The 25,139-nt window shown below is 42.0% G+C and overlaps 1 protein-coding gene across 2 annotated transcripts in view; it reads right to left on the minus strand.

Annotated features, from left to right (window-relative positions):
* Positions 1–21,594, minus strand: part of P2RY1 (purinergic receptor P2Y1) — a 104,009-nt gene extending 82,415 nt beyond the window's left edge. Inside the window, exons 1-2 of one of the 2 annotated variants that reach the window (XR_015300971.1) lie at positions 21,388–21,594; positions 18,761–19,945 (exon numbers count right to left, since the gene is read on the minus strand). Coding sequence is in view for 1 of the 2 variants with exons in the window: in XM_086944158.1 (XP_086800284.1) it covers positions 18,794–19,897 (1,104 nt within the window). In the remaining variant the exon portion in view is untranslated. Of the gene's footprint in view, positions 1–8,775; positions 19,946–21,387 lie in introns of those variants that run through there. The other variant, XM_086944158.1, reaches the window with a different exon arrangement.
* Between the last annotated feature and the right edge of the window lie 3,545 nt (positions 21,595–25,139).

Below are 25,139 nucleotides of genomic sequence, written 5' to 3' on the forward strand. Positions count from 1 at the left end.
GGCCCAGATAGGTTGGCTCTGTAGGATTTTGAGTACTCCTGCATCTGTTTATAAACAGATCTTTAACTATGGAGAAAATATCCCAATCTATACAGGCCAACAACAAATGGATCTGTTTCTAGCCCAATTTTAGATTTTAATAGTTCCCCATGCTTAATCGTATTCATTTTTACACTGTAAAGATGTCTATGTATTTCTCCATCCCATCCGGTGACACTTTGCTTCAGTGTTCTCATTTATGTCTACTCTTAGAACAATGTGATTATAGTAAGAATTTCGTTATTTTTAGCCATTAATATTTATGACCATAGATTATTCTTCCAATAGATAACAATGTTATGTTTATGGAATGCTGCTGCTGTATGACCTCTACTTATTTTATTTGTGTAACTTGTTTTGAACTGTGTGGTTATCTAACCATGATAAGCATTTGACCTTCAAAGGGGCCGTGTACATGACTTCTCACAGTAAGGCCAAAATGTGTTATGTTATCCAATACTGCTCAATCCTTATGCCTGACAATTTCTAGGTATAGGGTGAGGGCAGACTTGTCAAACCTCTCTCTTGCTCATACATTCACAATGACATCTTCTTATATTTATGTTTATATATATTTTTTTAAATCAGGGAGCACCATATTAAGGTTTTCAATCTGTGTATCACTCATTATTTCAATGACCATCTCAGCCCTATAGTTAATAGCCACAAAACTTTTAGAAAAATATGATGTTGAAATGTTTGAACAGGGGCAGCATTGCTGAAAAGATTCATGTCATGTATACCACAATAATTCTTTTGATTTATACACATTTTTGGTCTACATGGCCCGCTTAACATTATCATCCTCAAAAATGTTATAGGGGCACACTGGTTTTAATTCTACTCTTTTTGCATTTCTAGCCGAGGGGAAAAAACAATGCTTTGATCTATCATGTTTTTTTCAACTGATAGTAGGGAAGAATAACTGATTGAGATCCATGGCAGTGGACATGAACAGTAAATGTACATATGCTGGGGAGCTATACCTCTATGAAAACATTATGGATTAAAAAATAGAAGTAGCAGAACTAGTATTTCAATGTTCAGGCTTGATATACCTGTGACACTTTGAGGTGAACGTTTTTGTCTTAAGTAGCTTGTATGTATGTAGAAGCAGCGTGACGTTACCCTGGGTGTTTAAAATGGATAGAGACAGGACTGTGTTGACATATGCTCTTTTGGTCTTCACAAAGTTCAAGGCCCGGAATGATTTTGCTGGAAAAATGAACTATGCATTTAATTAAATGTGTATTCGTTAATGTTTTTTGCCTGGGTTTTCCTTTTATGCAGATAGTAAAAGTTAAAACTGGAATCTTCTGTGTGGATGTCTAAGACACTCTAGCAATCTCTTGAAATATTATGCATGTGATCATATTTAAATGAAATACTGCCACTTCAAATGTTATAACTGGTAAAAACAAGCATTATTGGTGTTCCATTTTCAGTTTGAAATTACAACCCTTTTGCTATTGGCTAATCTATAAGGGTATTGACTAATCTATAAAGCTGTATTTGTTATCGGCTTCAAACATAATTTCGCTGGCACTGGCAGTTTTTTACATTTAAATCAAAAAGTATGTATTTTATGTTGCCTTTCGATTATGCTTTTTGTTAGTATTACTTAAAGCAGCTAGTCGTTGACGTGTTATAAAATGAGTTTATTGGAAAAATTATTACCAAGTCTGCAAAATTTGATAAAATGCAGGAGAGAAGCACCATATTTGAATCGCAAAATGCAATTTTATGAATTGATCAACCTCTGAAATAAGTACAGCCAGACAGAATGCGCTTCTTTTTGAAAATTGATAATTGAATGTTTATTTGAATACTCCTTTTAAGGTGTACTATGGTCACTGAAGAGGCACTGGGGACTAAATAAGTTTCTAGTGTATCTTGTGAATTATTCAGTGGGGTACATTGACTTCAAGCAAACGAATTAAATAATCCCCAGTATTGAAACTTTTCAGCGATTCAGGTGCATTAGAGAATAACTTGAGTAGGTACCACTACACTAGTTGGCAATCTCTGCTGAAACTCACGCACAGAACTTCAGGGCACGTCATCAATGCACAGTAAGGGGGTGGTCGCCGTGTTTTAACTTTACTTATGAGAAACACAGATTTTTAAAGAAACCGAATGCACTTTTTTCTTCAAAACCCTTAAAGATTGTGAGTAAATATTATCCAACATAGCTCACTAACTCTATAATATATGACATGGGTGTGTGTGTGCATGTGTCTGGGTTTAACTCGCTACCTACGTAAACTATGTACTTAGGGCCTCGTTTATGAGAAGTGACGCATCGCTGTGTGAAAGCAGCGATGCATCACTTCTCAGTGCGCCCTCCTTGCAACATGATTGATGCGTCATATTTACTTTATGGAGCATCATGTTGCAAGGAGTCACAAATACGTCAGTATTTCTGACGTATCTGTATGGCGCAAAAGTGAGGCATTGCTGGAGTGTGTCACAAAAGTGACGCAACTCCAGTAATGTGTCCTTTCAAGTGGGATAAGCCCCATGTGAAAGGGCCTGCGTCAGTCTTACGCCTGCTGTGAGGCAGGCATAAGATATTGACGCATTTGTGTCCTGGAAGTGGCGCAGTGAAATCTTAGAGAACACTGCGTCAGACCGCCCCCTCTTGCATACATTATACCTAGCGCACGTATAATGTGGCGCAGGGGTTTACAAAGTGACGCATCTACCTAGATGCGTCACTTTGTAAATATGGTGCATCAAGGCACATTTTTTACGCCGCTGGTGAGTCACAAAAAGTGACGCTCGAGCGGCGTAACAGTGGCTCATGGCCTCATAAATAAGGCCCTTAATTTTTTTTGCAAAGCTCACATGAGAAGGTTGCTCTCATAGTGAAGAAGGTGCAGTATGCTGACTGAGTAAACATAGAAACAAATCAAATCAGCAAAAAATTGTTATTTGTTGTTTTCGGTGAAGTACATGACCTAGAGGTAATGTAGAAAAACACCTTCTGAAGCTAACCAAGTACATGAAGGCCTTGCTTTCATACTCTGAGTATATAAAACCCTAAACATCTGGTCTAATATCGAAGACAAATGAGAGCCTTTTCTATTTTGTACAACTAATCCATGAATCTTACTTCTCTTTTGTTCCTGTCATCAGTCTTGAACATGTATGCAAAGCTGTGAATGTTTCATAAAACACAAGCCTCCTTTTGAGCCCTGCCACATATCAACTATTGAAAGAAAACATGTCTACTCTTGCACAGGATATCAAATTTATGTTCCACTGAAAGAGGTAAACATCAAACTATAAATCCTCCATTCAAGAAATCCTGCTTTGGTAGCACGGTCCCTTTTAGAGCTGCTGTGCCTATCCTAAGGAATATGCTTCAACTATCTACATCATCTAGTGCACATTTGCATGTAATTAGGAACATGGTAAACATGCATTTGCAATGTAATAGGTCTTGCATTTGTGAGAGTTTAAACTATTGGCATTGTAAATGACAATGACTTATTTATATGTTTTGATAATAAAAACATAAATAAAAGGTATTTTCATTTATAATGCCAATAGCTCAAACTTCTTTGAAATGAAATATGTCTCGCTTTTACAGAAGCGGCCGCCATTGCCCTGGGCTGCTTAAAAAGTGAAAGCACGCATGGCGCGCTGAATGTTGCAGGAAAGCATGCTGTGCCTGCAGTAGGAGAAAAGCATGAAGAAAATAGTGCTTCCATACTAACTAAGACATACTGTGTAACAACAGAAGTAAAAGGGCCAGTCCTCATGGTAGGTTAGAAATGACGACAAGGCAGTACTAAGGAGGGGCAAAGAAGCCTATTAACGAATCAGAAGGCAGTATTTACAAAGGACAATGACACAAGCCAATGAAAAATATGGGCGGAGAATGGGCAGAGTTTCAAGTCCATACTCAAATACAGCATGCCTTGCAGAGCAGTGCATGCACTGTCCAGGCTTGACCTAAAACGTATTCAATCTTCCAGAATGACAACTCTCAAAATCTATGTTTGCGCCTCATCCTCAACTGCAGTAACCAACAATTATGATGTGCACCAGCCAGTCACTGGTAAGGCTACCATATTCTGAACCTCTAGTTAATGTCTAAATTAAGAAGCAGAACGGTATAGTCCTGACTGCAACCACTTATACATTTAATACAGTCTTGTTCTTTTTATACTTTTCAGTGTCATGCAGTTAACGCCTCGATTGGCAATAGTGCTATAAAAAAGTGCAAATGGATGGTTTATTATGATTTCAGTGTATTTATAGCTTTGGATAATGGATTAATCTCACTCAAATATCTACCTCATCATGTTTACCAGACGATTTGTTGCTATAGAGCAAAGAAGTTCTGTTAACAGGAATTCTAGGACTAATTAGATTTAAACATGGAAGTCCAGGACTGTTTTGGCTTAGATCTCTCACTAAAAAAGTGTTTTAGTAGAACATCTATCTAGGTTTGTGGGAATTATTAGATTAACTAGTGGACGATAGTCGCTAAAATCAACTGAACTCCAGTGTACTAATGTAATCATTTTAGGAAGTTTTTGGGGATTATTTGGGCAGCTGTCAATAGTATGGAAGAATGATAGGTTTGAATTAAGTACCAATGTTTAAGGTATATGCAATAATCTCTATCAACCAATAATTAGCTTGATTATAAATTGCGGATAAAAAAAAAAAGAGTTAAAATACAAAGTAAAAAGCAACTCATTTATCAGTGGCCATTCACTGACAAGGCTACAGACTGCCACAAGTTGCACTACAATTGGTTGCTCTCCTCCCTTTTATTTCTTTTTATACTTTGTGATCTTGGTGTGGCAGTATGAAAATGACAAAAAAAAAAAATCAAATGATCAGGTATAATTGTCCTATACAAAAAAAGGGAATTAACATTGTATTGTATACAAGACGTTCCTATAACATCAACCTCCTACAGCATGTATTTAAACCCATCTTATAAACACATAGGCGATATACTATTTACAAGTGTCTTTTTACACAGAACAACAATACATTTTGGCAAATACTGATATGTAGGAAAAATAAATAAGGGTATATACAGACAAAAAGGTTATTAAAAAAACTACTAGGAGTTGAGAATGTTAGCCACCACATTACAAATGTATCATTTCAGATCAGTCTGGCAGATGATTAGCAGAAGTACCTTTATCCTTATTTTTTTAGACTGATCGAAAACAAATGTGTCAAATGTTATAAGCCAATGCTTCTTTTAACCTCACAGTAATGGCTGGGCTTTATAAGCAATAGGCTAGCATAATCTTAAACAGTAGCCTCACTGCCTAATGGGAGGTACAGTTCCAACTTAAAGAAAAGACTTAGGATTGGTCTCTGTTGGTGTAAATGAGCTGCCAGAGCTCTAGGGGAGTGTTATCCCTATATCAAAGACAAACCTGCACCGAAATGCCTGTTTTAGCACCATGATAAAGGAAAGCAATGGTTCCTGAAGGGGGAATTGTAGCCTCAACTTCCTCGGAAAACTAGTCAATCGTCATCAAAAGATTTGCTTTACAAGAACTCATACAATTTTATTCACATACAAATTATTCATAATCACAGGAAAGAGAGCTCATTGAGCTCCAATATCATATACAATTCAAAGTGGCGTTTCCTATATAACGCAACGCACAGCTGATGTAAGGTAAATGAGTGTGAAGTGCGCTTGTGCTATATATATATATATATATATATATATATATATATATATATATATATATATATATATATATATATATATATATATCAATAGTGACTGTGGAGGATGCAAAGTTGTATAATCTCGACTCTAATATAAACTTTTAGGCTAAGTGCACTACATATACACAGTACTATATTATAGTGTTAATATTTCGACCATTTAGTGTTGTTTGTACAGGGTCGTCATCAGGATGGGACAGAAGGGGGGGGAAGCACCTTTTGGATAGTGTTCATGCAGTACATGTGAAACATTAAATAATGGAGAGGATCCACAGATCATTGGTCATAGAACCTTCAACTAAATAAAAGTCTCTTATAAGTGTATGTTGTGAGAAGGCTCTACAGTCACTTGACTATTAATGGACCCTTCTCCCAACATACACTTATAGGAGACTTTTGTTTGTTGTTAGGTTCTATGATCTATGATCTGTGGATCCACTCCAGTATTTAACGTTTCACATTTACTGCATGAACACTATGCAATTGGTGTTTCCTCCCCTTCTGTCCTAAAGATGACCATGTACAAAGAACACTTAATGGTCGAAACATTGACAATATAATAGAGTACTGTGTGTATGTAATGAAGGAGCCTACAACTTTATTTTAGAGTCTTAATTATACAACTATGCTTCCTCCACAGTCACTACTGATATATATATATTGTATAGCACTAAGCACTAGCGCACTTCTCACTCACTTACCTCACATCCACTGCGCTGTTGCATTGTTTGGGAAACACCTCTTTAAATTCTACATGATATCAGAGCTCTATGTGTTCATTTTCCTATGATTATAAATAATTTGTATGCGAACATAATTGTAGGTGTTCTAGTAAAACCAATCTTTTGATGGCTATTGACTAGCATTCTGAGGATGTTGAGGCTACACTTCCCCCTTCAGGAACTATTGTTGGTGGATGGCAAATACCTATGTCATTCACTGTGCCAGGAACTAAACAGTGGTGAAATTATGAACTTCTTGCTTATGCCATATGAATATTTGAGGATGCTTATAAAAAAAAGCCTAGACATGGATGTTTTGCTTTGCTAATAATGTAAAACTTTATTTAAGATTATATACATGCCTCTTGGAGGAAAAGGTCCATGTCCAAATTTTGAAGGGACTTAAAAGCCATGGTAAATTAAGGTAGACTATTTACATAATGAAGAAGAAACTGGCTATTGACACTCCTTTAGGATACTGTGAACAGGTTATCTACTGGCAGGATCCTTTCATTACAGATCGTTGGTGCAACTGTTTTCCTGGAATCCTGGTATATAGTTCTTAAATTTGTGGTGTGTTGATGGGAATGTGGAAGTGCTTCCAAAATATCCACATAAAATAAGTTCTACAAGTTTGAAAATGTGCTGACTGTATTGGAAATACTGATGTGCCCTATCAATGAATGTCAAATGTGTTGCAATGTAAGAATGTGTCTGCCTTTTTTGCTTCACTGCACTTATTCAGGAAGGCAGAATGTTTCCCTTCTATTTGATTTCACTCAAAACAATTTGGCAGTTTCAAAGAAACCAAAAAAAGTAGTTCTGTGTGATATCTGCTATAAGGAATTCTTATGGCATTTGGTGTAGTCTCAGGCTTTCGCTGCTTGGGGCCTTCAATGACAGTTAAAAAGGGCGGGAACGTTAAGCTACATGAATGGCAGCACACACATGGGTTTTCAAAAAGACCAAAAAAAGGGAAAAATTCTCACTGGGATTATTTTTTATGTACATTGGCCTCATAGATCTTCATTGTGACAATCCTGAAGTCTTAGTTTTTATTATTTGGTGGGTCTACAAGTCCAGTCGTAACTGTAAGTTAACAATCAAACTTTCAATTTGATAATGTCTCCAATGGGTTGCTTCCCTAAGGCAAATTCATTAAAGTTCCATAAATCTATCAATAGTCTATTAAGTCAATCTTGGTATGCTCAGTCAAATATGAATAGTCAAGACAGGGAGGAAAGGAAAGGAAAGGAAATGGAATCTTGGTATACTCAGTCATATAGGAATAGTCAAGACAGGCAGGAAAGGAAAGGAAAGAAAAAGAAAGAAAAGGAAAAGAAAGGAAAGGACATTTTAAGAATTATTGATCCACTTTAATAAGTTGCAAATGAGTCAGCCACAAGTGACAGATGGGATAATGCAACATCTAATGAGTTTTTAATGGATAGAAAATCTACATGAAATGTATGTTTGCACTTTTAGGAAAAATGTATTCTTCCTTCATAAAGTCCATGATTACAAGTGCAGAGATAAATCTCGGTTATGGTGCAAACACGTTTTTGCACATGAATTGAAAGTACAAGTTATGTGATTTTCATTACACCCGTGGGGTTCCACCTGATAAATTCCGGCAGGTCAAACCTGCCTAAATTAGTCATGGGAAACGGGTTGTATAAAAGACAAAGCATGCTGAATTTGGTGTGTTAAATATCAATTCAGCATGTTATGCCTTTTTTGCAAGTTAAAAATTCATAATAGGAGATTTTTAACACATGTGATGAATACCTCACTCTGGGCTTATGTTATTAACCACCTGTGGTAAACACCTTACCTGTTCCACATAAGTTATATTGAGGGTCTAAGTGAGGGTTCTCCAACCGGTCGATCGCAAGCTACCAGTATCTCGCTCACACCGCGAGTAGCTCACTGCCTCTTTTTAATGCCCCTTTAATTGCTGTCCTTATTGTTTTGTTAATTTTGGCTATGACTCTCTTTCACCCAAACCAGCTGCTCCCATTGGCTGAATAGAGTAGGCAGGGTAGAGCGGGTGATGTCAATGCAGAAAGCCCAGCATGTACAGTACTGGACTGCCCACTGGATACGATGCCGCCTGCCTTCTGCCACCTGCAACCGCACTTTAAAATTGCTATTCTGTGCGGCTGGATCGCGGGCACAACAGCCTTTATCAGGGACTCCTGTGGTCTTTGTATCTGCATACTGCAGTGCAGGAAGGGCACAACCAGTGTCAGGCCTGGGACCAGCTAAAGGTTGCAAGTTACGAGAGGTACTTCTATTTTTCTTTTTGTTTAATGGCCCCTGTGAAAGTTTAGAATTACAGTTTTGGTATTCAACATATATATGTGTATGTGTGTTTGTGATAGCTAAACTGTCTGCTTTTTTTTGCCCTCTTTCAAATCTATTCAATTGGATTTATTTGCTGCATTTTAATGAACCCACCCTTCCTTGCACCTTGCGTGGTCCATGTTTCAGAGATCATTTTAAGACCACTCTTGAGTATTGTTATTCAGTGTCAGGAGGGCTCTGAGAGAGGAAGGCATTCCTTTTCCACATAACAGACGACAGCTGAGTAGGGAAAGGCCAATTGTAACAGTGCTTTCATGGTCAGTGAGAAAGGAGAGTTCCTGACCTAAAACACTTTAATAGGGTGTCTCTTACTCATCACTCTGCTGGGGCCACATCCAGCCCAGACTGTTCTCCCAATAACCTAACATGTGGAGCAGCTTGACATACTGCTCAGCATTGCTAAGAGTACCTCTGTTCTTTTCTTTTACCCTTACCTAACATTGGCTCAACAGTTTCTGCATACAATTCCCAGTTACCCAATGCACCAGATGTCCCAGGCGCTGTGGTATCAAAGACATCTCACGACCCCATCTTTGCACAGTGCTGTGTGGCGGTTGACCCTTCATCTACTGTTCTACGGCCAGACAATTTTGTCAGGTGTTTTTCCAAACAAACTGCCTATTGCTCCACCAAATTTAGTTCTGGCACAGGAGAGCAACTAGGGAAGAGCATATGCCTGAAAAGTAGAGACCATCTAGAATACACAACTAATGTATTTTTAGGTCAAAGGACAGACGTTGTGGTGATATTGGATGATGCACCATTTATGGTTGATAGATATGTCTCAGAGGACAGTACTGTCTTTTGACATGTTTCAGAACGGGTACTGACACCCATGTGGCATCAATGCTTATAACAATCTCTGCATGGTGACAACGCAAATCATGTGTCATTTGTTTAAGTCTTTCTAGGGAACTCCTACCATTTTGTTCAAACCACAATATCGACATCATGGAAATTAGGCTTAAATTTAACTAAGCTGGCCCTTGTGGGCCTCTGGGAATATTGTGTGTGTTGCATGGCCTTTAGTAACTCACGATGATTTGCACTGATCAGAAGAAGTTCTTACTACTGAAAAGGTTGGAGGCCACTAGTCTAAGTGTTACTTTCATTAGATCTATCTGCCTCTGAGAAATGGAGCGAGATTTTCTTTAAGATATCAAAACAGCACATAGTGTTTATGTCTTATAATTCCACACTAATTTAAAATGGTATGTTAGTAAAGTAGAAGCTAATCGTGCTTGGTTGTAGTTGACTTAAAGGACATAGGCAAGTTTGTAACTGCATTTCCAACAAAAACAGGCATTTAGGACTTAAAAGTAAAAAAAAGTGAAGATTATGCTTTTTTGATGTTCGAATTAAATTTAATGTGGCTGGAAATCATTCATATGTGTGGCAGATTAGCCTAAAGGATGTAGATTTAGCACTGTCAATGAAATATTTTAAAACCCAAAGATGGTAGGAAGAGACTGCCCTAAAGAGGTGGAGAATGGTGTGAAGGCCTGACTGGGGTACACTTTTCTGTCCAAAATTTTTTAAATAACAAATCTAGAAATATGAGGTATTTGTTTATTTTCAAAAATCTATATTTATTTGGGCATCTAACTTCTAAAGACAAAAAAGTGACTTAAAATACAGCAGAATGGGTTCCATTGTGTATTTCAAGCCATGGCTTCTGAAGTGTCTGATTGATAAAGATCGAGATTGACATCACCTGGAACTGTAAAGGAATTAAATGTGTTATCTTTCAACACATTCTAAGGTAAGCTTTGCTAGCTTTCACCAAAAATGTGATTTCTGAAAGAATCTTCAAATAGAGATGCCCAGTTTTCTCGCTGCTGCCGTTCAGTTGTCATTTACAGGTTTTTGGGGTCTCTACAGGAATAATTACTATTTATCCACAAATTGCACCTCGCAATTTACTAAACAGGGATAATGTGAAAAAGTGTGTGTGGGGCTATACCCAAAAATTCAATGACAATTTCTGTATTTTTTATGAGAAAGTCTATAGTCTATTCTTATTTCCAGCGGTGGCCGGCACAGGTAAGCGAAGTGGGGAGGGGGGGGGGGGGGTGGGAGTCGATGGACGATGGAATAGGTACAATTAAATAAATACATACATAATGCCCATTTTGTTGTCAGTCGACTTCCCCCTGCCGTGCCCCGCCACACTACATTTACTTGAGCCAGCCACCACTGCCTATTGGAATTCTTTATCAGGTGTATTTGGGCACAGTGCGAATTCTGCTGTGACACTGCAGCACAGACTCCCATAGACGACCTGTGTTATATTTCGTTTCAAAACATAAGCTAGCTGGATTTAAATTAAGGCTACTACAAGCAGCTGTGACCCAGTTCTGAATAAAATCACCTAGAATACTTTTAAATCCAGGTTTTGGAGTGGGACTATGCTGCATTGTAATCTGCTTGTCTGGCGTGGTCAGGTAAGGACATGAAAGCTGGGTGGGGGTGTGACTGAATGAGTGCATTGTACTTTAAAACATTTAGAAAACACATGCTGTTTTTAATGAAAGACAGGCGTAAATCAACCTGTAGGTGGGGGCAGTAGGCTAAGCAGATTACCAGCTCCAATGTGCAGGAATTTTAATACGTGCAAGCACTATTTATTCGAAAATATCCCCATAGCTACAAGATTTGTCATGAAATAAGGGCCAGTTCTTTCAAGATAATCCCAGTTTGGAGTGGGTGGGGTTCATAACAAAGAGGTCTATAATTTTTGACAATTCTGCATAGTACTTCATATGTGGAAAAAAACGTAAGTGAGCAGAACCACCGTTTTCTTTAGAAGTCCACCGCTGTTAAATGCTGGTGTTGAGGGATACCAAAGCTGTAATGCCTAGATTCCACCTCAGCCCCCTTTCTTCTATCACCTTATACTTCCTGACTCGTATCACATTCCTGTTTATCATCCCTGATTTCTTTCCTTTGCCACTGATTATATATCTTTCTCCTACTCCTTCTTTCCCACTTGTCTGCCCTTTCCGTCTTGCTCTGGATAAGAGTCAGATGATAACTATGAATCCAGGTCCCCAATAATAAGTGCTGCTGCCCACCACCACCAGCACAAATTAAGCAATGGTTCTCTGAAAAAAATATTTCGGTGGGACACGATCTTTTCTCATACATGGATCTCTTAAAGTTGTTTTGGCACTAGAATTGTAAGGTGCTTGAGATGAGTTGGCAGTGCAATTCAAGCTTTATTTGCCAAAGTTAAAACAGACATGAGTTGTTAAACACAGGCACAAATATTGCTTCGGTCCAAGCTTTTTCAAACATCTTCACATTTTAAATAACACTTAACAATGTCAATGATTATTTATTGTCCCTGCGCCACTATCGTTTTTTTCCCTGCATAGTAAGGCCATCAGAAGGATGCTTGTCAAGGTAATTGAACAACCAAAAATCACATGCCAAAACGAAAGGGAGCTCGTTCTAGAACAACGCTTGCGCCCACTGTGCTGCGAAACACATCTGTTCGCACAGATTTAACTGAGCCATGGCTGCTAAAAAGCATTAGGCCAAATCTGTCGGCTACTCAGTAAGCAGAGAGGAATGTTTACGTTTTGGCAGACATCCAAGGAACATGGCTGAGCGCATTCCTTCAACCTGACAGAGATCAAGAACGAACCAGAACCAGCCTACCACGTGGCCAGACCACGCACTCCTACAGATTTCGTGCAGGGTCAGAAGTAATTCTATAGGAGGAGGGGTGGGGGGGGGGGGGGCGAGCTATTCAGAGAATTCGAGCAATCCTCCGAAAGGGCTCTGCCCAGTGTGAAGAGCAGAGAGAAACGCGCTGCAGTTTAAAAGTGCCTTTAGCAACTGATTAGCTGCTCTCTATAACAAAGGAAAAACACTTTTCTGCAAAGACTTATCTGAGTGGGGAAAGCAGACCTAGCCGTTCCAGCACGTGATCGGGGGCAAACAACATACTTTTGGAAGAACTGAATGGTAATGTATGTTTTATATTTCCATCATGCCATTGCCACATTTAACCGTAAGCATTTGCAGGTTTTTGTGTATCTTGCTTAAGCACCATTTTTTGTTCTAAATGTCCATAAAGATTTTAAAACAAGAACTTCCTTGTTATTTGCCCTCTGGGCGTTAATTAATGGAACTCATATGAGTTGAAAACCCCACTATGACAGCTGAAAGGCTGAACCTTCTCACTGAGTGTATGTGCATAACTGGAAATGTTGGATTGCACATTGGTGTCTGTGTCTCTCGAGAAATGGGTAATTACTGACGAATCTGGAATATCATAATGGATTCGCACAGTTATTCCCCATTATCTGCCAGAATTCCTCCTAGACATATCGTCAATCTTCAGCAGGAGGAGAGTCAGGGTTGAACCCTCCGAAGTCAATGTGTTCCTGCTAGATATTTAATTCCAATTGGGCCATGGTAAAAAAACACAATAGAGACAGTAGTGACAAAGAATAACGAAACTGGGGAGAAAACCAGAGAAATTGAAAGAAATTGTGAAATAAGACAGAAAAGTTTGAAAAACAGACACAGGTGGAGAGTAAGAGCCAACACATTCCATTTTTTGTTGTTGTTATAATACCTGATAAACAAAATGAGCAAAGTACAGCGATTCCACCCATTTTTGCAGATTTTGCATCCGCCTATCACAAATTGAATTAAAGGTAAAATGCACTGCGGCCCAAAAAATCTTCATTCCGCACAGTAAAGGATGCATGGTATGAGGAATTCCTCTACTGTCCAGCACTGTTAGGGCACAGACAGTGTAATTACCTAAATGGTAATTGCATTAAGCCAATTAAACTGACACCCAATGTCAGTGCTTGAAAACAAGTTACCCATCAGAGGAGCCTGCTCCTAGTGCCTGCCTGCCAGAGCCTCAGGAGGATCTTACAGTCAGGTGTTACACACACCTTTTACTCCAGGGAAAGTAGTTTTTATGAGCACTGTTAGAGATGAATTATCATTAGGGTAAGTACAATGCTGACCCCACAGAGTGCTCCAGACAGAAACTGATTCGTTATGTGTTTATTTTACGCCCATGGAGCAGCAGAGCAATCCTTATTCCACTTTGTAGGAGGAGAAAAAAAAGATTCAATTTGGCCGGTTCCGAAATTCGCCCCAATATTTCATCTACCCCTAGTGGTGCGAGAGAAACTGAAAAAATGATGTGGAGCGAAGGGGTGGAGAGAGTGAGAGGGAAAAACTGGCAGAGAGTGAGGGGGAGAAACAGCGAGAGACGCAGAATGAAGAACTAGAGAGCAACAGAAAAACAAGAAACTGACAGAATAAGTGGGAGGAGGAGCATAAGTGAGAAAAAAGAGGGAGAAGACATGTTGAAAAATGAAAAACAGAGAGCTAAAATATAGAGAAAAAGAGAGAGAAAAAATAAAAAGCAGACAACGAGAAACATGCAGCTAAAACCAGAGAGACTGAGATTACCTTGCTTAATAAGGTTGTGTGCTATGGTCTTCAAGTGCAATTGAATTGCTTTGAGGGAATGATAAACGTGGCACTAACAGCCAATTGATTTCAGATGCTAACAGGGTCACCAAAACAGCACTACTAGAATATAATATGAAATAAACTATTGTGTAATTTGCATTTCACAAAATTGCATATTTAGTGTTTTATTCCACATTTCACCAATGAAATGTACCACACAATAAATGGATAGGACACCAGACCTGTGCAGTCTACAGGAGTGATCTACAAGAATGATGTCTCACTAATGCATTACAAGGCATTAAACTCTGGCAAACATGAAAACATGTATAAAACATGCAATATATAGGTTATCCTGGATATTAGTATGTGATTCTCTATTGAGATGGGGATAGCTCTGCTAAAAAAAAAAGAAATAACCTTGAAATGTCGCTTCTAGCCTTTCTGCGACTTCATACGATTTTTTTCATCCACAGTATGGAAAACCTGTTTGCCTTCTATGGAGATGGGAGTTGGGGAGAACTGGTAGTTTTGTTCGGTGCAACCATTTTAGGAAAGATATGTCTGACTCCCTGTCTATTCTTATAACAAATATCCACGTATGCTCTTGTTCATGTGAATACAAGCAGATATTCATGAAAATGTGCCACTTTTCTTTGAAAATCATTATGTATGTGAAATACTGAACTGAATAAATGTCAAACCTGCAATGCTTATTAAGTAACCTGAACAGTGTTGCTACCGCTGTCTGAAAGGATGCCATGTTGTTGTCGGAGTTGGTCTGTACACCGTTTCCTTTTTCGAGTTCTGTTTGGGAGTGGGATTTAAACGGAAAATAATTATGTTTTGTTGCACACCACTTAAGTTAAGTCTACGAGTGGTTTCAACATTAGTTAAACACCTTTCCAAAATGTCTAAAGAAATGACTCAATAAGGATATATAAAATGAAAATTAAGATGGGTAAATTATCAGATGTATCTCACTGTATAACCAATAAACAGACTCTTGACTCACATATTTTTATCACCCGGCCGGACCCATGGTCATCCAGTACGCAAGCACTGATATAGAAGCAAACCGACACCTTCATGTAGAAGCACAGAGTGAAATATGATATGTACAACCATTGTTGGGTGTGGGGAGGGGCCAGGGTATCAGGATGCAGAGTCTTGAACAAGCCATGATGCCAATCCACCCCTCACAAACTGCAATGAATAGCATCTTACAATTAGTGAATGTGCATGTATGGTGTATTCCATGCTGTTTTGTTCAAGTGTGGTGGTTATAAAAAAATATTTAGCATTGCACGAGCACAAGGGGTTACATGTGTGCAGTGTGGTGGAGTTGCAATTTTTATGACTCATCAGTATAGTACCACTTGTTTTCTTCTGTGAAATGAATCTAGAATGTAATATGTGATTCATTAAATTGGGTTTTCTGAGGCAGTTAAGCTCCAATGTGCTAACAACATGGAATGTAACCTTTGCGCTGTAGTAATAATTGAACAAAATTGGTGTACACTAACTAATGAGTTACTTGGCTACATTTATTTGCACTGATGTTCTATACATATATCTATTTATCAGACAGATAAATAGGTAGATAGATAGATAGTCCTTTAGATTGTTAAATGTAGGGTGGGACCAACCTTGAGAGGGGCATGATCCCCCTTCTCCCTTTTAACCATGGTGATAGCACATTAAAGTCAGTTAATTTTATGTCTGGTTTATTAAAGACTTTTTTCATGAGTAAGGCTTTCAAACACCCGGCTTTAGTATTTAACCAGAAAAGGAGCGCAATCTCATGAAATGTGCCTTCTACGTGTGAAGCATGAAGATGGCTTGATTGGTACAGATTCGTAGACTGTACTGTGGTAATAAGCAACATATTAGTCTTCGGGGGATGTCTACATAGGATTTATGCCAACATATTTTATTTGTGTGTGTAAGTTATAAACACAAATATTTAATCAGAACTAGAGCACAGAGTCCAGTGAGCTAAAATCTCAGCCATTAGGCCTTACATCCCTTGGACCAGTAGAGTATTAATGCGGTCTTAGCTGTTCTATGATAGTAACATTCAATCTGACCATTGTACTAGTTATAAATATAAGAATGTTGCTGCATTCCTATACATGCTTCCTACAACATGTTTTATTGCTCACATTATTATATTTGACAGATACTGATGCATTATCGACCTATAGAAGCACTAAGGTTTTAATGTGGCATGATAAAAATCTAACAAGACCTAAGACAGAGTGGTTTGTAAACATCACAGGAGGTCCAACATGCAATTGTTGGGTTATAATACATTTCACTGTAATTTGTTTTCTGTCAAGTGATCAGCTCAAAACAAAGGGTAGAAAATAGAGTAAGCCCTAAGATGAGTAATGGACTTTATCAATCAATCAGCATTTATATAGTGCAGCACTGTCACCCTTAAGGGTATCTGGGCCATGAAGATTCTCTGACTCCATTGAGAAGTGAGGTCTTGAGTTTATAGGTCACTTTACGGCGTGGTAGGCTGCAGACTTAGCCAAAACGAAAATAAACTAGTGGTTAACTATTTCAATTTGATTGATTTTAATACAGGTATTAGAAGTTGTTTTGGGAGCATCTTTTTTCTGTAGAAATTAGGGGTTTTGCAGCTGCTCTCTGCAATGTTCAGCATTCAATTGGAAACTGATTTTACAAAAGAATATGTTGATGTTTATGTTTCCTGGGGAGAATAACCATCGAGCAAATACCCTCCATAAAGATGGACAGTTCCTTTGGAAGTTCTGTTTATTCCATGTCAGGGTTAGAGATTAATTAGGCTGAAAGATATTAGTCTTCTCAGAGGTTGAAATCCAAATTTAACAGAAAGGCTTTTCAATGAGTGAGTTTTTCAACATGGACGTCTATTCACCAAAATGCCTAGGGTAGCGGAAATGACATCACACCCCCTTTGACCTTTACTTTCACTCACACATAGATGCTTACACATGCATATACATTCACACATGAACAGTCTCTTACATAAGCACACTCTCACCCACAAGCATGTACACAACATACATTTAAAACCATGCTTTATTGCCTGAGCTGCAGGACAGGGTCATATTCCAGCTATTTGTACTCCATTTTTTAATACATCAATAGTGAATAATATAACAGTTTTCACTATTAGTGTAAAAAAAATGATGGAAAACAAGTAAAGTGGAGCCCCAGCTGAAGTCCATAAGGAGGAGCTGCCCCTGTGTTCCTGGCCAGGCCAAGGGTTGCAAAGACTGTGCTAGGGGTGGCAAGTCAAGAATCGAACCGTAAATGACGTCCATGTTTCTCAAATATTTCAGCAGCAGGGCATCACTGACATTAGATAGATAGATAGATAGATAGATAGATAGATAGATAGATAGATAGATAGATCCAATGGGATCCCGTTCCTATGAATTATCTTTCTGAATTCATATTTATTACGTAATTCCTGTAAATTACAGATTTTAAACACAGAGAAGTCTAGAAAGGTGACATAGTCGTTCCAATGCCCTTTTTTCCCCTTGAATTATGTAATAGCCTAAAACATATTTTACGTAACCAAATATACTATGAATTCGCATGTAGGTCTAAAGAATTAGACCATGCGTGGGAGGGTATGGCCACGAGAAATGCGAAGCAAACGAAGGAGACGTAGGGATGGGGGTGGCGGGCTCAAAAAGTGTTATGGAAGGGGTGGGCGGCAAAATAAAATGTGAGAAATAGTTAGTGGTTGGTGAATGAATAGATTACAAAGCGAATGAAAGAAGTGGAGAGAAGACGAACACAATGATTTAGGAGAGCCTCACAAAACCGATTAAAATGCCTTTTGAATTAAATAGCTGCGTAATGTTCTCAGCCCCTGCCCCCTCCCACTTCCAGCAAGGCCTCCCGCCTCACTATGCAACCCATCTTCGGCCTGCTAGCTTAACCCGTCCCTTCCCAAGTTAATCACTCCGGGAGCTGCGGTTATCTCTTCTTACATAAAAAAACAAAGTATTGCACATCCTAAAACCTGCCTGCCTCTCTAGCAATTATGCAACAGTTAAGTCCCTCGCTGCGGTTTTAGAGTTTACCCATCCTCAAGCGTGTCTGCAAAATAAGCCTCGGGTGTTAAGAGGGGTGAGCTGGCTGCGGAGGCCCCCTTCCCCCCGCCAGTCAGCCTCCGTATGATGACCAGACTCCTCAGCACGAGGGTGACATTTTAAAAGGACCAAAGTAGTGCACAACCATTTTTTTTATAAACTACTGTGCTTTAATTAGCACGCCGGAGAGGGCACAAACTGTCAGCAGGAAACACACTCCTTGCGATTTTCTTTCGAGCAAAAGCTGAAAGGCAAGTGCTTGTCTGTGACCCTGACAGCCCGCGCGCCGCCCGCTCTCGCACGCGCGCACGGGGCGGCCAGCGGGGGGCTCCGCGCGGGCTTCAGCGCGAGCTACTTTACCCGTAAGAAGCCAGGCAGCCCGGGGGGGGCCCTTCACAGGCTGGTGTCCCCGTTCTGCTTGTACTCGGACAGGATGTTGAGCGTCATCTCCTCGCTCTTGGACTGCACGTTGGCCTCGCTCCTCCGAGACGCCTTCCGGGTGGCCCGGGACAGCCTCCGGCGGAAGGTGTCCCCCGCCAGGAAGTAGAGGATGGGGTCCACGCAGCTGTTGAGGCTGGCCAGCCCCCGAGTCACCTGGTACGTGGCGTAGACCCTGTCATTGAAGGAGCAGAGCTCCGGGGCTTGGAAATCCAGCCGGGCTCGCAAGTTGAGGTTTTTCATGACGTGGAAAGGGAGGTAGGAGACGGAAAAGGTGGTGAGGACGATGATGACCAGGTAGATGGACTTCTTCCTCAGCGGCGCGTTGTTCATATCCTTGAAAATCAGCGCCTTGATGATCATGCAGTAGCAGCCGAAGATCAGAATGAAGGGGATGCAAAAGCCGCACACGGTGGTGCACATGCTGTAGATGAAGTAGCTCCGCAGGTACTCGTCCGCGGAGGTGTCAAAGCAGGTCACGGTCTTGTTCTTCCGCGTGGCCGTGCCGGAGAAGAATAAGATGGGCGAAATCCCAGCGATGACGATGAACCAGACCAGGGCGCTGATGTAGATGGAGTTCTTTTTCTTCAGCCTCCCCAGGGACTTCAAGGGGTGCACCACCCCCGAGTAGCGGTGCACGCTGATGCAGGTGAGGAAGAGGATGCTGCCGTAGAGGTTCACGTGGAAGATGAAGCGCTGGAGCCTGCACATCACGTCCCCGAAGATCCAGTCGGTCTTGTTGAAGTAGTAGAAGATGAGGGCGGGCAGGGAGAGGACGTAGAGGAAGTCCGCCAGCGCCAAGTTGAACATGTACACCGAGATGCTGCTCCATGGCTTCATGTGGAAGATGAACATCCACATGGCCACGCTGTTGCCGATGAAGCCGGCGATGAAGACCAGGATGTAGACGGCCGGCAGGTAGTAGAACTGGAAGCCGGTCTTGGTCAGCGAGCACTTGGCTGTGGCGTTCCCCGCCGACGAGCCGCTGGACAGGAAGGTGCTCTCGGTGACATTCAGGAAAGCTGAGGCGAAGACTTCCTCGGTCATGGTCCTCAACATTCAGGCGGATCTGCGGGCGAAGTGGGTGTCTCGCATGGCCGGAGTCATCTGCAAGGGGAGAGAAAGCGCCTGGGGTTATCGTGCGCACGACTGTTCGTGTAGCGCGTGCCATTCATTCATTTTTTGGGGGGGGAAGGCGCGCGGCGAACAGGTAAACAAGGCCACCTTGCCTAGGGCTCGTGGATGGACTACATGCATTTTGCAGTGTGACCTTGGGAATTCGATCTACTTTTTAGAAGGCACTTACTTAACAGTGAAGCAGAGAAGTTTATATGTAATAAAAAATAAGCCTCCTCGCTATTATTACAACGTTTGCAAGTGGCTGGCTCTAGCCTGGGTCATTCGCTGCCCTCCCCTTCTGTTTGTCTACCCCGAACACCTGCTTAGCATCTAGCATCACTGTATCCTACCAGCAACCCCCAAAGGACGTCACAGCTTCTCGTGCCTTAGCTCACCAGGGTGTCATCTTCGACCCGCACGTGCTTTTAGTGCAGCCCATTCCCTACCTCCCTTGGACGTCGCTGCTTCCAGTGCCTTACCTCCCACTTGTGTACCCGCTCCCCGCGTACTGCCTCAGACGAGCATCACTGCTTTCCATGTCCCTCTGGCGTGGCAAAGATGTAATGAGCAACTGTGCAAGCTAAAAATTATGCCGCCATCTCTCCAATTAACGGGTAGGATGGAACTATACTTCAGGTTCTGTGCCCCCCTCCCCCCCCCCCCCCCCCCCCGCGGAGGTCACCGGTGCCACTGCACCTGCTACACTAGTCTCTGCTCCTATGTCGTAGCTCAGAGAGACGTCTCTGCGTTCAATGCCATTCCAGACACGAACGCCCTTGCTCGCTTTCAGTTCATTGCCTCACACAGAACCCCTGCTTCTATAACATGCTTTAAACGGGCTATCTGCTCCCGTGTCCCTACCTCACACGAGCGCCTCTTCTTCTCGTGCCCTACCTCAGACCAGTGCTCTTTCTTCTAGTGCCCTAGCTCAAACCAGCGCCCCTTCTTCCCATCCCTATCTTAATCCAGTGCCCTTTCTTCCAATGTCCTTCCTCAAACCATCGCCCCTTCTTCCCATCACTACCTCAAACCAGTGCCCCATGTCCAATACTTTACCTCAAACCAGTGCCCTTTCTTCCCATGCCCTAACTCACGCCAGCACCCCTTCTTCCAATGCCCTACCTCAAACCAGCACCTCTTCTTCCAATGCCCCACCTCAAACCAGCGCCCCTTCTTCCAGTGCCCTACCTCCAACCAGTGGCCCTTCTTAAAATGCCCTAAATAAAACCAGCAGCGTCACTTCTTCTAATGTCTACCTCAGACCAGCGTCCTTTCTTCCAACGCCCTACTCCAACCCATTGCCCCTTCTTCTCGCCCCTTCTTCCAATGCCCTACATGAAACCAGCGCCCCTTCTTCCAATGCCCACCTCACACGAGCGCCTCTTCCCCTAGTGCTATACCCCAAACCAGCGCCTCTTTCCATACCCTACCTTACAGGGTCGTCCCTCTGATCTCGTAACCACGATATCCCTCGGGCTGCCATTTCACACTCCGGTAACAAGCGGTGAAAAAAGTGCAGTTAAAGTTGCATTCTTCAGAACCTTCCGTACAAAGTGCAAGTCGCTGCGTTTCCCACATTGAAAGCTTCCTCCAGACGAGCCGAGTCTGCACGCCTCCTCCAGAGAGTGAGGGAGAGGGGGAAAAAACAGAGGCTGCGAGAGAAAAGTGGGCGGGGACGAGATAGAGAGTGTGGCGGGCTGGAGGGAGAGGGATTAAGAAGTGTGTGTGTGAGAGAGAAAGAGGACGAGGAGCAGAGTTCAACCTCTTGGAAACTGTCACTGACAGGCGTGGCTTTCCGGCTTTGCCCCTTAAAACAACACACATGTTGATAAGGCCACCAGCAGGGCTGCGGGGAGAGCGCTGCCTCCAGGCTCTTATTAGCCAGAAATTTAAAACATGATTCATTGCCATGCGAGGACACGGACACTGCCTGGAAGCTCTTTTACATGTGGTTGAATTGAAATGCTAATTTACGCTTTCTATAATTTGACTATAGCGAACCAGGAAGAGTGGAGGTACACCGGCAAATACTTAATTTTTTTGGCAGTTTTATGTATGGTGTGATCTCGACTTGTTACACAATCATTTTCTATTTTGAAACACGGAAAGGTTATTTGATGTGCCCAGGATCACAGAAGGTTGTACCGCCGCCGCGACTCGAACCTGGGCTCCCTAGTTTCAACGTCCGCAGCAGTCTAGCCGTGGTGCCACAACCACTCCCAGTTTAGTGTGTGTGAGAGGGCGGAGGAGGGGGGATTTGGAACAGCTTCAGGTTGCTCAAGATTCATGTACAGTTGTGCGAGGACACATGTTCAAACACGAACAAACACACACAAGCTGAAAAATGCAAGGGGATCAACGTGCTCGCAACGGTTTACTAAGTGTCCAAGGGAAGCTGGAAAGAAAGCGCATGCCTTGAAAACCACACTGCGGGGATGGATTGGCTCGGAAATTGTGGCAGAGGCAAACGGGCCACCAGGTGTTGTGTAATATTTGGCATCCCCTAGGGGCTAGGGCTCGTGCATGTCCTGCTCTTCGGAGGTCTTGCCTGTTGGACTGCTCGGTCGGACTGCACAGTATCCCCGCCCACCGAAGGACAGGCGAACCTCGGCTTTAGCAGGCAGAGAAGCAACAGCAGAGCCCCTGCTAGCAAGACACCCACCCCTCCGAAAGGGTCTGCTTAACTTTCGTTTGTTTATCCTGCTGGACCTGCTCTGACCTCTGACTATTTCAACTGACAGCCTCAAGATATTAACTAAATGTAAAACAAAGGAGAAGAATAAACGGAGTTCCCGATTGCTAAAGGAAACGAAAAGATTAGTTTAAGGAAGTGGAACAAAATGAATACGAGTTCAAGAGAATTGAAAGGGGAAGGAAAGCATCACAGTAATAGAAGAAGCAAAGAAAGCTCTTCAAAAGCAAAATAGGGATTAAGGAATAATTTCAGGATTGAAAAAGAACTAGAGAGAACTCATAAGAGGAAAATGGAAAAAGACAACATTTTGGCTTTTTAATAATAAAACATATCGAGATGCTACATAGACGGAGGCAGCAAAAGCCTTACATATTTGCATGAAGATATGCCTGGTGGTGATATCTCATATGACTTGGGAGGGAGGGGTGAGGGGGGGTGAGCCGACACCAGACAAAATTGAGAGTGTGTAAAAGGCCGCTTTTATTGAAACAGGTGCATATTCACAATAATACAACCCTGGCAAAACGCCTCACAAAACTAGACCTCACTAATTAAAATATTTCCTTACAACCCCAAACGTCAGGCCCGCCCCTAATACGTCACAAGCCCCGCCCCCACCCAGTACAACATCATTACAATTCAAACAATACAAAAACCATCATAATCATTTAAACGTCATCCCAACCCAAAACATAACATTACATTCCAAAAATTGCCCACCAACAACTTACGTTACCCAAACCGTTTAACCACCCCACGAAACAACTATTTAAACTTTTCCATCCATCACCCAATTTACCAAAAACCCAACAACCTTCATGAACCGTCTGACAAAGAATCCCCAATTTCCGCACGGCACCTGTTCCAAGCGACAAGTAACAAAATGACAAAACCCCATATCCACCTGTTCCGGAAAAACGACCCGAAAAAGAAATAAATAATAAAAGACCCGAGAAGAATGAAAAAAGATCAAGGAATACTAGGGAGGGAGGGAGGGAACATTTTTCCAATTAAACTAATGAGCTCCCGGCCACCAGGTCATTCAGCCTAAAATGGTGGCCGGGAGGAGGAGTCAGGGGAATATATAACTGGGCTCCTTCAGTAGGAACCAAGGGAGCCCAAAAGAAGCCCAAAAGGAGCCCAATGCTAGCGGTCCGCAGACCCCCCCCACTAGCCCCTCCCAATCAGCCCGGGGGGGGGGACCTCCCTGCGGTCGGCTGCCCCCCCAAGCCCCCCTTGGGAGGGAGGGGTGAGGGGGGGTGAGCCGACACCAGACAAAATTGAGAGTGTGTAAAAGGCCGCTTTTATTGAAACAGGTGCATATTCACAATAATACAACCCTGGCAAAACGCCTCACAAAACTAGACCTCACTAATTAAAATATTTCCTTACAACCCCAAAGGTCAGGCCCGCCCCTAATACGTCACAAGCCCCGCCCCCACCCAGTACAACATCATTACAATTCAAACAATACAAAAACCATCATAATCATTTAAACGTCATCCCAACCCAAAACATAACGTTACATTCCAAAAATTGCCCACCAACAACTTACATTACCCAAACCGTTTAACCACCCCACGAAACAACTATTTAAACTTTTCCATCCATCACCCAATTTACCAAAAACCCAACAACCTTCATGAACCGTCTGACAAAGAATCCCCAATTTCCGCCACCCAGAAAAGAGGGGGGGAAGGAATACCCTCCCCTCTTTCTGCCCCGCAAAAGGAACCAACAGAGACCAAAAGGCCTCAACCCAGGAAGTTCTGAATCTTCAAACACCGTGAAAGCACCTCCCGCAATTCCAATAAGTACAAATCCATCCCGATACGAGACAGATGAACACCATCACCACGGAAAAACTCCACAGTGTCATAACGGATGTCCTTATGGGACACCCGCCCAAAACCCAGATCTCTACAAAAACGGGAAACCTCCAAGTTCAACTTCCTGCGCGCCTTATCAATTGCCCTAGGCTTCAGCGCACCCCTCCAAGTCCTCCTAGGGACCAATTCTGTCCATAACACATGGCAGCCCGACCACTGTTGACGAATGAGAGAAAGATCCTTCTTCATGGCTCTCAAGAGAACCACCCCCTTCACCCCGCAGAGATCATTTTCCCCGAGATGTAAGAGCAAAACGTCTGGACAAATACCCCCAACCAACCAGGAATTCAAGGCCGGAATGAGCTCCCTCCAAATCATACCCCCTTTTCCCCTCCATACAACATTAAACAAACGAGAATTAAAACCAAGTGTGGGACCAAAATAACTCTTTATAGCTTGGGCTTCCGCACGTCTAATGAAGGAATGTCCCACAATCCAAATCGTCATGACCGATGCACGGGGGCCAGCCACCGAACCTGGAAAAGAAAAGCAGCATCAAATTCAAGAAAGATTAGCATCCGCAGGCGCCGGAGCATGAACATTCCGCACATAGCGCCTAAAACAGTTGGAGGACCAACGGCCTAAAGACATAATGTCC

Source organism: Lissotriton vulgaris, chromosome 11 (genome assembly GCF_964263255.1).
Source record: "Lissotriton vulgaris chromosome 11, aLisVul1.2, whole genome shotgun sequence".
NCBI lineage: Eukaryota > Metazoa > Chordata > Amphibia > Caudata > Salamandridae > Lissotriton > Lissotriton vulgaris.